The 16,855-nt window shown below is 37.0% G+C and overlaps 1 protein-coding gene across 15 annotated transcripts; it reads right to left on the minus strand.

Annotated features, from left to right (window-relative positions):
* Window positions 1-1,936: 1,936 nt before the first annotated feature.
* On the minus strand, window positions 1,937-16,090 carry LOC103995718 (uncharacterized). Of its 15 annotated transcripts, none has more exons than XR_010498866.1 (15): window positions 15,750-16,090; window positions 15,172-15,252; window positions 15,035-15,087; window positions 13,705-13,873; window positions 13,551-13,614; window positions 12,445-12,524; window positions 12,173-12,329; window positions 10,796-10,857; window positions 10,528-10,590; window positions 5,960-6,018; window positions 5,638-5,719; window positions 4,008-4,057; window positions 3,674-3,922; window positions 2,732-2,809; window positions 1,937-2,310 (listed from the first exon to the last, which is right to left on the minus strand). XR_010498866.1 is itself a non-coding variant. In XM_065164497.1 (14 exons), the coding sequence occupies exons 1-14, from the start codon at window positions 15,894-15,896 to the stop codon at window positions 2,791-2,793; spliced, it is 1,254 nt and encodes a 417-aa protein (XP_065020569.1). In that variant the 5' UTR covers window positions 15,897-16,090; the 3' UTR covers window positions 2,492-2,790. The 15 variants fall into 15 exon arrangements, 5 of the variants coding, with proteins under 5 accessions (XP_065020569.1, XP_065020568.1, XP_009414662.2 ...); XR_010498865.1 differs by having other exon boundaries at window positions 1,937-2,313; XR_010498870.1 differs by lacking the exons at window positions 1,937-2,310; window positions 2,732-2,809 and adding exons at window positions 5,190-5,299; window positions 5,381-5,437 and having other exon boundaries at window positions 3,836-3,922.
* Window positions 16,091-16,855: the final 765 nt, after the last annotated feature.

A 16,855-nucleotide genomic window follows, 5' to 3' on the forward strand; every position in this document is an offset into this window, starting at 1 on the left:
CACTATGACATATTTTTCAAAAGTATCCATCTTCGCATCCTCTTGCCCAATGCTAAGGCCTTCTAACTCGAACTTCATGTTTGTAAGTTGAGTTATGTTAGTTCCTCCATCAAATGCTTTCTCGAGATAAGGTGCATGTGTCTTGAAACTCCCTTCAACTTTGGCATCATGCAGGTTGAGTTCGCTCCATCAGAATGAGGGACCCATGTAACAACATGATCTCGCTCTTACTTCTACGAGAGTTCATGTTATTGACCTCTATCCAAGGAAAGCTTCGTGCCTCCACTTCGTGTTTCATCTTTTATGTTAACTCCTTTCATGCAGGTTGGGCATTTCACCAAGTTGCTCCACTCCTCGATTTGCATTGAGTTTGTAGCCCTCGTGTATATCATTCCACGGGTTAGCCCTACGTTAAATCTAATTTTCACATCGATTCTAAGTATGTTTTCGTTTGGTGATGTATTGGGTCGTTTCCCCACTTGATCTCGCAATATGTGCACTAATGCATTACCTCATGTGAGATCATACGGTGACTCCTCGTGCTTACTTGATCTGTTGAGCTTTGTGAAGTTATTGTCTTGAGGTACCCCTCCTCAACATGTGCAGTTCATTGCACATGATTCTCCCTCTAGAGAATTGAGACTTATTCCTCCTGGATATCTGCTTTGATGGATTAACTTCTCTCTTCACATCCTTCTCTTTAGAAGTTTCGGATACCACCATCCCCTTGGACTACTTCGACTTGTTGAACAAATTGTACATTGTTCTATCCCTGTGAATGCACTTGTTAGATTACAACTCTTCGTCAATATAGCTCCCGCTATGCCTCTTAAGGCTTAACAACATACTAAACTCCTACACACTTTAACCTCTTACAGACGTACTCTTTCCATGCCAAAGAGAATGTTTTACTGCTCCATGACGTCGAGTTTCGATCGCTTTGGGATGGCCACAGACAATCCATCGTCTGTATTCAAACCCTTGCATTAATTTCTCTCACCTTTGTGAGCTTTGCGCAACTCTTTTGGTTGCTAAGCAACCTATCTTACCTTGCACGATCTTATCCTTTTCCAAGCACCCTACTTGCCTTGAGCATCGTTAAGTTCTGATTACCAACGTTGAGTCGTAACTCAAACTTAACCATCATAACCTTTGTGTGTTATACATACATCCTAGCTCGCTTGTCCTTATGATGCCTCTCACACGAATGATTGATTATTCCTCTGAATATCAATTTCAAATACTCACTTCTATGAGTAACTCATTTCCATACATCTTAACACCAGTTTCCCTCTCAAACGATCATGCATGTTAGCTGTCCTCAACATAGCTCCGCTATGTCCTTCACATTTGCATATCAAATATTTCTGTGTATTTGTCTCGCTCTAATACCATATATCATAGACTTAACTAATTTTTCCTAAGTCGTGTGACACCCTTACGTATCCGTCTATATAAAAGATCAATCTCCCCGAAACCTCTTATGGTCTCTTAAGGACCTAAAAAAAAAAGACAGATTAGAAAAAATATTTAACTCAAGAACAATAAACAACTATTTCAACAAATACTTGATAGACAATACAAGTTACAAACATATAATTCACAAGCTCTGAACAATTACACAACAAAGAATCCAACGTGGTCCACTATGGTTAAAACTCTCCACGAGTACTTATATAACATTCCTGCGAAACAAGACAACAAACCAACCTTAGACATTACCCCAAAAGCCGATCCAACCATATGCCATATGGTTAGCTGCCTAGATGTTGTACAACGATTAAAAAACCATATCCAACCAACACACATCACTTTATGAAGTTAAAAAACCGTCGAAACGATTAATCAATAACTTGTTTCTAAGTAATTTTATCTTTGTACAACGATTATATAGAACATGGATTTACAAGCCTAAAACGATCATAAAAGCCAACCACACTAAAGCTGTCAAATATATTATAAACCCTCTACATATTATACAAAGTATGAATAAAACTAAAAAACATAAACATACATAAATATAATATCAGGTATCCTATTTATAGTTTTGTAATTCTGATTCGATTTAGAATTGATAAATCATCAAACAAATTGATTCAAACCAAACCAAGCTAAGTCTAGTGAATATAGTTCTTTAAGATGATGAAGTGGAAAAGGAATAGAAAAGGATCTTTAGCTTGGAGACGCCATTTCTCTCTCTACAGTGTCGCTTAGAGACATTCTCGTATCATATCACCAATGTATTCCCTTCCACAGATAGCCACTCACAACCTCCTTCCAAACGCCTCCAAAGCAATCGAGTAATTTAAGCTGCTGCAAGCAAAGGTCAAGAAGTATTCACACATGATTGTGCGTTACTTTAATGTCAGCAACAAAGTACAGAATAGGGATTTGTGTTTTCTTGAACCAAATATACCAAGTGAAGTTACAAAAGACGAGTAAGCATCCCTGGAAAAGGTTCAGATGTTTTTGTTTCTGTGTGGGACAGATAGAGAATAAAATCCACGAATAAGCAAGCTGGGAACTCTTAAGATCACAATTTCCTAATCTATTCACACCCTAAGACCTTTCTTGCCAGTTCTAACAAGGTATCACAAAAGCCAGAAGAATTTTCACCAGTATTGCCTGCCCTAGTCAGGCAGCACTGACACCAAATATTGCAACCAGTGGCTCCAGACATCGGAAAAAAACACACACGACAGATCACCACAAGAACAAAGTTGATACATACATTTATTATAACCTTCTCGGTCCATGACAGATACCCGGAGTAATCCAGATGGAAATATATCAGCACCTGCCATGACGCCTGCAGCAAGAATGATCCAACACATGTTAAATTGGGCTAGCAGCATTGTAAAAAAAGAACACTATTTGGAGATAATGGAATGTTATGCAACAAGAGCAGATACAAATAGATTAAAAAAAACTGAGTTGAATATGATAAAGAAAGGTTGGTGAGTTTTTTTTTTTAATTAACTATAAATTAATGTTTCATTAGTATAAAAATAATTCTCAATCAACAGTTATAAATCAGGAATCCAGAGACAACACTTACAATATGGACACCGAATTATGTTCAAATTTTACAGCAAAGAACCAAACTTTATCAACGATAATGTAATGAGAAACAAACATTATATTCCTTCCAAGAGCTTGAAAAACTATTATCAAAGATGACAATATCTTGTGACTGATGAATCAGAAATATCACTAGATGCATTCCCAAAGATCCTGATCACAGAATGCAATTACTCGCTTCGCTCAGTCTTAGAAAATAAAATCAGAAGACAAAAGAATGGGTCAGAACTTGAAAAGAAGCAAGAGTAACCAAAAGACTTCATGATATCTGCTGAGCTGACTGAAGCTTTGATTACAACTAGCTAAAGATCTATCCATTCTCTCTCTTAACCACTACTAATAAGAAAAAGTTCAAATCAATTTTCATATTAATCATGTTTTCTTTGAAAAATAAGACATGCATTATGCAAATGTTCTTCCAACACTAATTAATACCTGCAGTATTTAGCTAGACAACTCATGACAAACACAGTTATGCACACCATGAAGAACAAAGAGAAAATTTTAGTAACTGGATGCAGCAGTTGCTGAAAGTACAGAAGGAATAATACCTAAAATAGTTTAAAAAAGAACATGTAGGTATAATACTCACCTATGACGGTCATAATCTCTACCATGATCCCTTGAGCGAGAACGTGGCCTTCTGCTCCTTGAGTCATGTCTGCGGGATTGATCAGAATCTCTATTTTGGTCTCTAAGATCTCTATCATAATGTGGATCATGGTCTTTATTTCGTCGATCAAATTCTCTGCCTCTAATTCGATTATCAACATGAACCTCTTTACCTACAACTTGATCCCTGCTTCCAGCCCTATCACGATCCCTACTTTGATCTTTTGCCCTGAAGCAGGAAATTGTGAAATATTGTTGTTAATTGATGGCTATGCTTTGATTCTTCAAATCATCACAAACAAAGAGAATGCTACCTCCTATCATCTTCAAATCGATCAACTTTTCGTTTTTTGTTCCTCTCTTCCTGGCAAAATAGATTGTGAAGATGCACCAATCTTAAAAATAAACAAGCAGCTGTAGCCATATCACATAATTCACAGGCTACAAACAGCTATGGTTATAGTCCACTCCACAGAGTTCAATTCTCCATGTTCCAAAGTCATCAAAGTGCAAATAAGTTATAGAAGTTTATCTAACCATTTCTATGAAAATGACTTCTGGGATGGCATTCATAAACTAAATAATTTGACATTGACCACTTTCAGGGAGTGTCACTTTATATTTACTTTCAGCTACAATTAAGAATTCTCGGAAGAATAGTAGAATGACCAAAGGTTACAGCACATAATTGATAACATAGTAGTAAACAATTAATTTCTCCTAGTCACATAATAACACCATCATCTAAGATAACCTTGGACACAATTGACGAGAAATTCAGGATGCAATCAGAAATGAGAAATAATGCATCACAACCACATCAAATGCTTGGAGCATTCATGTCCGACACCAGTCTAACACCAGCATATGCATCATCTAGATTTATTAATGACATGTTATTATTGCAGGAATTATATCAATATGGATTATTTGCTTGGATCTTACTATTACTGTGAATATCTCCTTAATGTTTGGTATATGAATACGAGGTACTTAGTGAATGATTTTAATCCTTTACAATTTACATGTAGTACAAGAATGATGATCATGACTTTTACAAAACATGTATTCATATATAAAATCATTAGTAATGCATGCAAATAAATACCATGTCCATGTCATGTCATGTAATATATGAATGAGAAGCAGTGAATTAATGATCTACAAACTCCACTGGGGAAGAACATATAACATTAAGGGATAACTATTCCAGAATTCATTTGCATGAGATGATCACATTATGACATTGTAAATTCCAAAAACTTTGCTAACTAGGCAAATTAGTTGCTTAAAAACGAACATTCAAATCATATAAACAGTTATTGTTAAAATTGCTCATAATTTACCAAACAACTGTTGCAATGTTGCTTAGTTTCCAACCCAAAATCACAAATAAGAACCAAGGTCAGGAATAAGTGAGCAGTTACATCAAAATGAAAAAACACAATGCTATGCTGCCAATTTTAATATGCTCTACATACTGTTTATCTGCTTACAGTTTCTTTGACTTAAGTGATTGCAGTTGTCGTGACGGGGGACAGGAATGAAGTTCTCTGAGTCCATATATGTCCACTACTTCAAAGGGACCCTCCCACATGACAATGTACTAGCCAAGTAAAAGAAGTGAAGACAGAAACTCAACATAACTACATGGTGGTGATTTTTCAATTGAGGGAAGAAAACTCACTGATGCCAAAAATAATCGTAACTCTTTACTGGAGAATGCGAAACATTATACCAGCACCTGACCAACATGTTCAAAGTTTGAACTTCAAAGGAATCTAGTAAGAATACAAACTCAATCCACACAGACTGTAAAAACTAAAACTGTAACAAAACCCTGTTAGAAATTCAAATGTACATCTGCATCATGTACCCAAAAGAGGGCAAAGTATTAATACAAGAAAATTTTAAAAATTGTACGAGATGATTTGCAAAGATTACCTGGAGTTCTGCTAGTTTTTCACGGATTAGCATATAGCCAAGGTGAAGTTTTCCTCCAAAATGATCAGCCAAGCGACGATCACTGGACACCACAGGAACAGATTGCTGAATCATTAGAAAACCACAAATACTGATAGCTCTTAATAACTTGGTTGGCAGTTGTGTCCTTAGATCCAGATAAACATAGGAAGCAAAACTTACATTCTTTTAACTAGAAAGATTGTTCCCATAAAACTATGCAGAAGGCAAGTCTGTAACAAGGACTAAATGCACCCGATTCTAAGGGACATTCTTATAACATATGATAAAAAGAGAGAATTACTTGTCATAGACGCTCAAGAATGCTCCACATATATCACATACACGCAACTTCTGATCTGTCTGCAAAACAATACCAGATTGTATCATCATTCATATATTTAGATTCAATAGACTTAAATCAGGATTACCTGCTAAAAGATTATTGCGCTGGATCGTCCAACAATAATACCGTAAAACAGGTGACTAAATGAAATTAACCCTGAACTAAGAGTCATAAAAGCAACAATTCATAAATTTTAGGTCTAAAATGCATCTTTGCCAATTGAACATTTATCAGGGATAAAGATTGGTGGAGGCATGGAGCCAAAATGGAAGGATGAAACGGTCAGAACAAAACCACTTGTGATATCTGGAACAATAATACCATCAACAGGCCTTTTACACAATGCTGTTCTTTGTGATATCTGAAAAAAATGCAACCTCTGTTCCCACCCACTCAGCATAAGAAAAAAAAGAAATTCTCTCCTGTAACACTCACTAAATGCAAACTCCAACACCTCACATGATATCTGGCCTAATTCCAAGTGAAACTATGCATTAGCCCAAGAGAGTTTCATTATTATATTCTGCACATGAACCCACCAAGCAAATATATGTGTATGGATATTGTTAGTTCCTCTTCACAGCTCATCACAAACCAGGATAAAGAAGTGTTTGCATGACATAGCCAACAAAGTTGGATTTATAGTATGTTTAGGTTGGGATTTTGGTTTTGAGTAATAAAATCAAGTTGATTTGACAACTATAGTACTATGACGACTTTTATTTCAAATTTCCAGATCAACTATTATCATTGTTAATTCTAAAAACATAAGATGTGATGAATTTTAGACTAGTTGTAGTTTGGGAAGGAGTTTAGTTTATACTAGATAGATCTAGATTAGGTAGACCTCATAGTGATGTTTAATTTTTCTTAAAATCCTTATCAGAATAGGACTCTCATTTTTATGTATACAATAATAAAGTTTGCTGTCTTGTTAGGGGGTGGATGATCTACAATTGAGATTAAACAAAATTCAGTGGGTCCTATACCTCTCTTAAGCATCTCTCTTTCCTCTTTCTCACTGCTTCCTATCTTCCACTACTCGATCTCCCTCAATTCGAATAAGACAACTCATCATCTCTTTGATACACTGTGCCCTTTGCCCAACCCAGGTCAGATAAGCCTGAAACTCAACCTTTTCAAGTCAAAACCAATTTGATTGGATATTTTGGAAGTCCAAGTTGAGCCACGCCAGCTACTAAATGGTCCGAGCAACAACACAACGGATATGATGACTACTTCATCTTCATCTTTGACCTCAGATTGGATCCAGTGGTACAAGTTAACCAACTCAATTATGGATCTATCCACATGGTGGCAAAGTCTTATTGGACTAATTGGCAAGCTCAGACCATCTGTCTTGGGCTGACATCAGCAACCATGGAGCCAGCTACACCATAGTCTTGTATAGGCTTTGAGACCAGGCTAGTCTTATCAGAAAATTTTGAAGCCTATTTTGACTGGGAATTGACAGTACCTGAAGAGGGCAGCTTATATTTTATATATATAGAAGTCAAATAATAGCCCCATTTTAATTAGGAGATGATGTCCAACCTACAGCAGTTCAGCCAGTTGTAAAAAATTTTGCCACTTCTAGTACCAATCCGCCTATTAGATGGGGGCAAAGTTTCAAATCCCAACAGTAAACATCAGTACAGACTGGTATTTCCCAATCCAACCAAGTACCGGTATCAAAATATAGTCCGATACTGATACAAATATCGCTCATTTTATTTTTTATTATATTCAGTGACACCAAGTTGTACAGGTTGATATACCATCTGATATTTGGATATCATACTAATCCAAGAGATTACCAAAATCCACAGTGGACCAAGATCAAATTCTTGAATGGTAGAGCATCTCTCCCCTTCAAAAGAGGTTGGGTTTGATCCTCATCATATACAAAAACTATGTATTTTCCCATCGTTAACCCTTGGCGGACTATGTGGACTTAAACTAGTTTAAATGGGTCGTGTACTTTTGATATGATCAATGATGACTTTAAGAGTGTTTACGGTGTAGGGTCCGTGTCACATTCAAAAGAGGGGAAAAAAAACATTTCTAGCACATATAAACTTTACATAAGGGGATCATCACTGTTTTGGATCTAGCCTGCCATTTTAAATAAGAGAGTGATACTTTTGCCTGGCCAGGTAAAGTAGCCTACCCCAAACTAAGAGTAATCAGCCACCTCTCTATTTGGCTTCTCATCCATAGTGGACTTTGGCTGAGGACCTGGCAGATGGTTAGCCAGGGAAAATTACAAAATGACAACAGCAGCAATCAAGAAAATTAAAGGATTTTAATCAGTAAGATTATGTATTTAGAATTATTTGAGACTTTATTGTATAAGAGTCCACAATTACTAGTTGATGTGATGTCTTGGCACTAGGTTGAAATTATATTTCAATAGTATATTCTTTCGTTTTCTTCCCCCCATCTCCCTCTCCCCTCCCTCCCTCGTGTTCTTGGAGGTGCATATTCCCCTCAGAGAGAAGTAGCCTCTCAATGGAAGGAGACATACAATCACTTTTCTTCGTTTTCTTGCTAGATATCATACTACAGCAGAAAATTCTCTATGGGGCTATGCATCTCAACAACAGGTTATCACTCGTTTATGGCTGATCTAGTGATTTAAAAAGCGCTAGACGCTAAGGTCCAAAAACACCCGAGGCGCTAGGCGCTTGCCCAGGCACTCGCCCGAGCGAAGCGAGACGCAAAAATATTAAAATATATAATATAATTATTTAACAGTATTAAAATCGAAATAATATATTATTAATCTAATAAATACAAATACATTACTGTTACTAGTATACTGTTAACAGTATACTTTTGAAAGAGGAGAAGGAAGAGGAGTGTAAGGAAAGACCGAGGGTGCAGCGACAGCGATAAAAGTGAGCAGCGGCAGCGAGAGCGGCGACGGTGGCAACGGCAGCGGCAGCGGGAGCGGCAAGCGACGACAGCGACAGCAGGAGCGGGAGCGACGAGCGATGACAGCGGTAGCGGCAATGGGAGCGGCGAGCGATGACAGCGGTAGCGGCAGCGGCGAGCGGCAACAGCGGCAGCGAGCAGCGAGCAGTGGCAGCGGCGAGCAGCAGCAACGGGAGCGGCGAGCAGCGGCAACGGGAGCGGCGGGAGCAGGAGCGACAACAGCGGCAGCGAGCAGCAACAGCGGTAGCATGAACGCGAGCAAGGTTAGGGTTGGGCAGCGGCAGCTGATATCGGTGCTTTAGTTGGTTCGATTGAACCAACTAAAGTACCGGAGACCGAACCAGACCTAAAACGCTAGTTCGGTCGCCTGGTTTTAACCCAGGCGCTCGCCCGAAGCGCCCGGCGCCTGGGCTCGGGTGAGCGCCCAGGCGGTGCCTCTTTGAAGCGTGCCACCTGGAAGTGAAGCGAGGCGCTCGGGCCTCGCCTCGCCTCGCCCAAGCGCCTAGGCGAGCGCCCGAGCGCCTATTGAAATCACTGGGCTGATCCAATTCATCAGGTTAGTAATGCTATCATAACAAGCACAGACTTCTACAATCATGTTATCCACCTACTGCAGCATAATTTTACAAGTGATTACATTAGTTGCTAAAGGCTATCACAAAGTTTTGTTAAATCTTATGTAAATACACAAATTTACTAATTACACTTAAGAGTCTGCGTTGTCACCCAAAACATGATGCATAGCATCTCCACCACCTAAATGCCATAACAAGCAAAAGGTGGCTACCATAAACCCACATAATTGCAATATCATGCTTGTTATTATCATCATCAATAGAAGGTTTCTTGAGCTATCTAATACCATAAGCAACTTTCCTAACACAAGAAAGGTAATTTATTCAGACAAGACTATATATATATATACAAATTGAATAGGTTGGCATAACAGCACTAAATCGATATTGTTTAGTCAAAAATATAGGACCGCATAGCATATTTCTTGTTGCTCCACTACAAGAGAATCCAAGCTCCAACCTGCAATTTCTAGATCCTCAATTACCAACTTCAAAAGTCTATGATCTACTTCCCATTCATGAAGTTTCGAAATATATGGTAACTTTTAGCTCAAAACCCAATCTCAGAAGGCTAACATTACATTAATAATCATTAAACAAAAGAATCACACAATCTACCCAACAAGCTCTTTCAATATATATTACAGGCCACAGTCAACTTACATTTACTTATCCAAAACAGGTTTCAATGACAATGTTAAAGGGACAGAAAGACAATACAAACACTGGTGCTTGTTTATACTTAACAAAAATTTCTCTAGGATAAGGTGTAATTCATATGATTACAATATTAATTGTCAAAGACAAACACAAATGTTGGAATGGGTCCCTACAGCCAAGATCATTAAATTTCAAACAATCATATATATGATAAGGCCTGTTTATAGCTTAATACAACAACAAAATATCCATACACCCAAAATAATACTAAATTTAACAAAATCCAAAGAGCAACTCATGTTACAATATAATGTTACAATATAGACAGAACAAACTTCCCAGTTTTGAACTTACTATTCGTACGTCAGCAACACTATACTTTGATGATTCTAGGATTGGCTCTTGCCGTGCACCCAGCTGAAAAAATGTTTCATAATTGTAATGAAACAAGGTCTCATGTTATATATATATATATATATATATATATATATATATATATATATATATATATATATATATATATATATATATATATATATATATAGTTTACCATGCAAACAATACAAAACAAACTTACCATGAAATGATGCATAACAAAGTCAAAAACAAAAGAGGAATAAACCTTTTTCAGAGTTTCTGCTTCTTCTAGAGCTTTCTGGGCTTCATCTATCAGTCCCCTCTCACCTGTTGATTTAAAGGAAAAAATATTTTTAGAAAAAGAGAGAAAATAACATTTGTATCTCTCTGTTTTGTGCCACTTTTGACTTGCTCATGTGTCTTACATGTGACACTTAACACATTTCACGTAATTTGCTCCACCACACATTAGGCGTTTGCCATCACTCACCTAATGAGATTATGACAGAGATGTTTTTGTTAACTGAACTGTAACTTATATCAAGAGAGGGTATGGTAATATTAAAGATATACATGTAGAACAATAAACTAATTTCACTAATGCAATGGTGCCCGTATGACACCAAAATGGTGTTGGTATAATTAATGGTTGAAAAAGGGCACATGGGTCCCACATTGATGCCATGCCTACACCAAAGCATTGAGAAATCTATGGACCTACACATGGTGCCATGTCATTACCAAGATGCACCCTATCAGCACCGCATTACCATCATCAGTACTAAAACGGACAAACGGGTTAATGAGCCCTACACAAATGCCACTGGCACAAATCAGTGGCAAAGGGTGCCATATCATCACAGTGCTACCACCACATTTTTCAAGTCAAACCTGTTATTGCTAATGTAAGGTATGAAAGAAAACTTTCTTAATTAGTAGAGCAAAACTGAAATTGCTAGATAATTTTTAAGATTTAGTTAGGCAAGTTGAAAATGGACCATACCATAAGGCCATAAGCTGCAATCTCCATGAAAGGAAAAATGGATGACAATAACAAGATTCTGAAACTGTTTACTTGCTGCTTAAGATGGTAGGTGAGAAGTTATGATATATGAGTTAAAGCCACAATTATCATCATTAAAAACATGAAACCAATTTAAATGGGTACACGGAGCCAGGATCTAAAGATGCATCCATAAAAGTGGTTTCCCATCTAAGTATAAACAATTGGATGAGACTGGTAATGTTAGGATACCAAACCAAACAATGATGATACGTTGTCAATCAAATTCTCAAAGTTGTCTATTTTAATACCAGAATTATGACCGCTAGAGATGCAAAACTTTCTCCAGGTCAAAATGCCAAGAGCTAAATGTGTACCAACATGCACAGAAAATCAGAGTAATTGAAATAAAATTAAAATACGATACGAGGAATCTAAAATAGAGAGCAATGTTGAAACCCAAATGACTTGCAATAGCACAATGGCATTCCCTCTAAAACCTCTTCATTCGGAGAGAACTGCAGATGGAAAGCAGCTAATGGAGATATGAAGACTAGACATTGTATACCGCAGACTTAAGAATAAGAACCACATGTTGAGAAATAAATATTTATCACCCGAAAGAAGAGAGTCATGTACCAAGATCCTCTGCTTTCTTAAGTTTTTCATTGATCATTTCCTGTGTATGACGATCTGGAGGATTGACAACAGGCAAGGATGCTGGTTGAGAAGGATTCTGATTTGGCAATGGCAAAGAAGCCCTGTCTTTGTTGAAGGCATCGAGAAGAAGCACCGACTGCATCAGGAAACAAAAAGTTAGTGCAACCTAAGGAGAACTCCGGAGCACCATAGTTAACCATGTTAAATAGTACCACATGAATTTCCTACACAATGACCATGCAGAATGGCACCTGCTTGTCAGCTCTTTGGCCTTTGAGGTCTTCCACCAATTCTAAAACCCGCATTTTACTATCAGTTTTTCCTTCGAAATCTGAAAATTTAAGACACGATCACTATACTTTAAATCAGAAAACAATAATTATCAGTTACTATACTGTTTGAACAGAGACAGCAGTAAGACATTTAAGACATGATAAAATGCACTGTGGACAAGGTACAGGGCACATAAGGTAGAATAAAAGAATTGAAACTGTTGAAAAAACTACTAGCTCCAAAACTGAACAAAGCACCCAATAGTAGAGGAGTTCAAAAAAAGGTTCTGCCCTCCAACTGCAGTCTTCTTCCTTGAGTTCCAACAGCTTAAGCTTTACATCAAACTCTGCCCAGCTGTGAGAAGTCCCCAATGTCTGTTTCCTGCTGTCAAAACCTCAGGAGGAGGTTCCAACGAGGGAGAAAGAGGAGAACGAAACCAACATTGATAAGCAATCGGTCGAGAGCACCCAGGTGTTGTCTAAAGACAATATGCATTCTCATGAACCTATTAGTCTCTTATTGCATCTTTATTCTGTTACTTTTTAAGCCTTGCAGTTATCACTTTAGCTTACAAGCAATAGAGGTTGTTCTCTTTCAGTTTTACACTTGATCTTCTAGCAACAGCAATCTCCTTTGCCAAAACTTTCATCCTAGAGGTGGTATTAGATCGACAGATCAGCGAACCCCAACCTGGTATGAGTCAATCCAAATCATTATAATCAAGTTTCTCTCATCCTGTCATGTTTTTCAACCTCTAACAGCTTGGGCCTTTGTCTTCTAACACAGTTGCCATTAAACAAAAAGATGTGAAGCTATTGTCAGTGTCGTCTTTTCATAACTTCATGTTGACAAAATATTTCAACATCAATAACAACCAATATCCCTGTTCAAATGGTGCATAAAAACACTTCACAAATAAAATAAAACCAACATATAGAAAACATAGAGAATAGGTTACTACAACTTCTCTCACTGTACTAAATAAGCATGATAATCAATGTAGTTTTCAAATACAGCATTTTGATTTCCAGTACAAAGTTAGTTTAAAACACAAATTCCCCAAATTCTACAAAGAAGAAATTACCAAAAACATCAGCTTCTTTTAGTTTCTCCTTTATCTGTTTCGACAGTTCCATGACTTCAGGTGTCTTCAATCAGAAGAATCAGAAACCATTAAATAGGCTTATGCAGGCTGTTAAATGATTGAATATTACAAGATATAAGTATGAAGCAACTACCTGAGTAACCTTAGATACGGATATTGCTACAGCAGCAGTAGCATCCTCATCCTCAAGTCGCTTTAGAGCCCTTTGAATTTTCCTTTCACACTCAACAATAAGTCTTTCTATCATATCCTCAAGTTCCCTATGAAAATTATGATCACCTTTTACTTTTGCCTCTTCATATCTATGAAGAGTTTAGGAAGACGACAAACATGTACTTCTGTGCTTTGTAGCAACAGCAGAGAAAATCAACTAACTGAAGCTTTAAATTAGGAGCAGTCCCAGCATCCCATGAACATAGTATCATCATGTATTTAGAACAACAATATGCATGTACACCCTGTAGTATGCGCATGTGTACAGTAGTGTTATATGTTTATACAGGTCAAAAAAATGCATACTATGCAATTCTACTTGTAAAAGAACAAACAAAACTCCAAGAACTACTCCAAATGTCTAGAAGACTTCAGAATCCGTCTCCTTGATGTGATTCTACTAGACTAAACAAATCAGCAATCAATTAATATCACAACTCTGCCAATAACAACCATCATAAATGGTCCTACGGGCATTTTTTTTTCCCATTCATGGTTGAGATTGCATTAATGTCATTCACCAAGATACTACAGTACATAAACATGAACATATCCAACAAGCCCTTATATTTCAGTATTATCTGCCTAGTAAATGACTACATCCTACCAACTAACTAAAAAGCATCCAATCATATCAGGGAACTTGAGATTTCCTTTTCCGCATACACATAGTCATTGGAAGAGGCCAGCAAAGGTAAGTGTTAAGATGCTGAAACCTAAAAATCCAATCTAGAAACACTTTTTTTTTTATCAAGCCTAATTAGAATTTCTTAAATAACTGACCAGAAATGATATATAAATATCTGGGAGCAAATACCTGATAGTGAATAATTTTGTAAATAAAATTACAAGAAGAAAAATAATCTGCAATAAGACCTATAGCTGAAAGACCAAAATAGGACACATAAATATCTCCAAAACAATTATCAAGTATCATTTCTACAGCATGATGCTTAGTTATTATTGGTTGGCAGATGATAAACAGCTAGCAAAACATGAATTAACAAGAAAAGCACAAGTTTGAACTTCAATATAGGCACATTAAAGCGTGCATGGAAACCAAAAAAAATTATCCAAGAAAACCTACATCTCTAACGAAATATGTGCTATCAAATTATGCTTTATAATAAAAAAGGCTTTTATAATCAACTGCATATGTCATGCTGCTGCAACAATTGTTTGTTTGCTGGAAATTCTCAATTATATACTACTCCAGAATGTTATGCATATTCTTTAAGCAGAAAGGATACTCCTTTCTCAGCTGCAAGGAGTGAATCTTCGGACAAGGACCCATATCCATTTTCTGGTGCAAATCGGTACATGGTATGAGTACACATGAAAAGAGAAAAATAGTCTCAAATTCTAAGAATTTAACTGCAGATATAACTATGAGCAGTGCAGTCCCAGGCCAAGTTAAACAGAGTAGATGAGATGGAAGCCCACTGCTATTGTGAACAAGTCTTGGGATCTGAATGCAAAACATGGAATTTCAGAAAACCAGAAAATTATACAGTAAAGTTTAATGAACTAATGAGCTACATATATCTCCCTTCCAGAACAGAGTATATTTTACAGCAGTAAGATTACATGCAACTGGAAATATGATAACACCACAAGCAAATAGGAAACCTAAAAACCAAGCTACTGGTGCAAAAAAGTTTGGGACACACATGGCCTGGCATAAACATGAAATTACATAAAAAAAATAGTTCAAAAGCTCAAAACTTCTCCAGAGCCAAACACCACATAAACCCAAGAAAAAAGTGGAAACAAAAAACAGATATCGACACCCAAAATTCATCCGACAACTTACAGTATACAAGAACATGGGAATTTCATTTTTAATGTCTCACCAACAGCACCAAACAGAAGCTAACATAACCCTAATATCTATCAACATTGTAAATCCAGTTATCAAAATACGTTTCAAGGGGAGTAGGCCTCTGAGAAGGCGAGACGAGCCACCGTGAGCTGGAAGAGGTCGTGCGGGCAGAGGCCGGCCAAGAAGAGGCGGCAGACGTCACGGTCGTAGTACTTGTGGCTCACCTCCCTCACGTCCCCGTTGCGGTTGGCCCCCATGAGCACGTCGAGCTGCTTCCTAATGGCGTCCATTCTCTCTCTCTCTCTCTCTCTCGGGTTAGGGTTAGGGTTAGGGTTTCGGATTTCCCCCTTCCCTCTCCGGCTGCCCTCTTCAAGCGTCGGGATGGATCTTTTAAGGCGCTTCGCACGTCGACGGAGCAAATAGTAGCCTCTCTAAAGAAGCTTCCTTTCTTCCTCTGCCGGTTGATGTATATTTTTTTGGAAAATTTGTCGCAAGAAATCCTTTACTGGTATTTATCATGCGACGTTTTATTTTTAAAGAATTACTTTAAATTTACCTTTGATTTTTCTTTCTCTCTTTTTTTTCCTTTTAGTTTATTGGAACGGTTTGAGCAAACGATGCACTCGAGAATTAATTTTATTTTATTTTATTTTATTTCAGAAAACTAAACATTTCCAAAAATATGATTGGTGATATCCAAAACTCTTATAATATATATTTTTAACAACAAAAGTATTGTTTTACTTTTTCTATTAGCTGATTGCTTCAAACATAGATTTACTTAAGTTTTATATCCGTAAATTGAATTATATTTTAAGCAGTAGTTATTAAAATTAAATATGTAGAATATGTTGCTGTGATTGATATTTGAAATATTAGCTTCGATCGTGGCTCGACACAGTACGATCGGCAAAAAGATAATTGAGTCACAATTAGTAGATCATATGGATATCAGTCCAATCAAAAATTTTGAAAGATTATTACCTTCATATTGTAAAGTATTTTTCTAAGTTAAGTTTACTATAAAACATTTTAATTAAGCTATGTTTAAGTTTACAAGAAACTATCGCCTTCTGTCTCGAAATTTTATTTGATCTCGATCTTATATAAATTACTCATCCGATTGATATTGAGTCTTTCGTCTTTCTTTATACGCAGACCCAAATCAAATTGGATAGATCTAGACATCATCACTATCGATAACCATCAACCCAAGATTGAAGGAAAAAAAAACTAGGAATTGCCAATC

The sequence above is a fragment of the Musa acuminata genome, chromosome BXJ3-8 (genome assembly GCF_036884655.1).
Source record: "Musa acuminata AAA Group cultivar baxijiao chromosome BXJ3-8, Cavendish_Baxijiao_AAA, whole genome shotgun sequence".
In the NCBI taxonomy this organism is placed as follows: domain Eukaryota; kingdom Viridiplantae; phylum Streptophyta; class Magnoliopsida; order Zingiberales; family Musaceae; genus Musa; species Musa acuminata.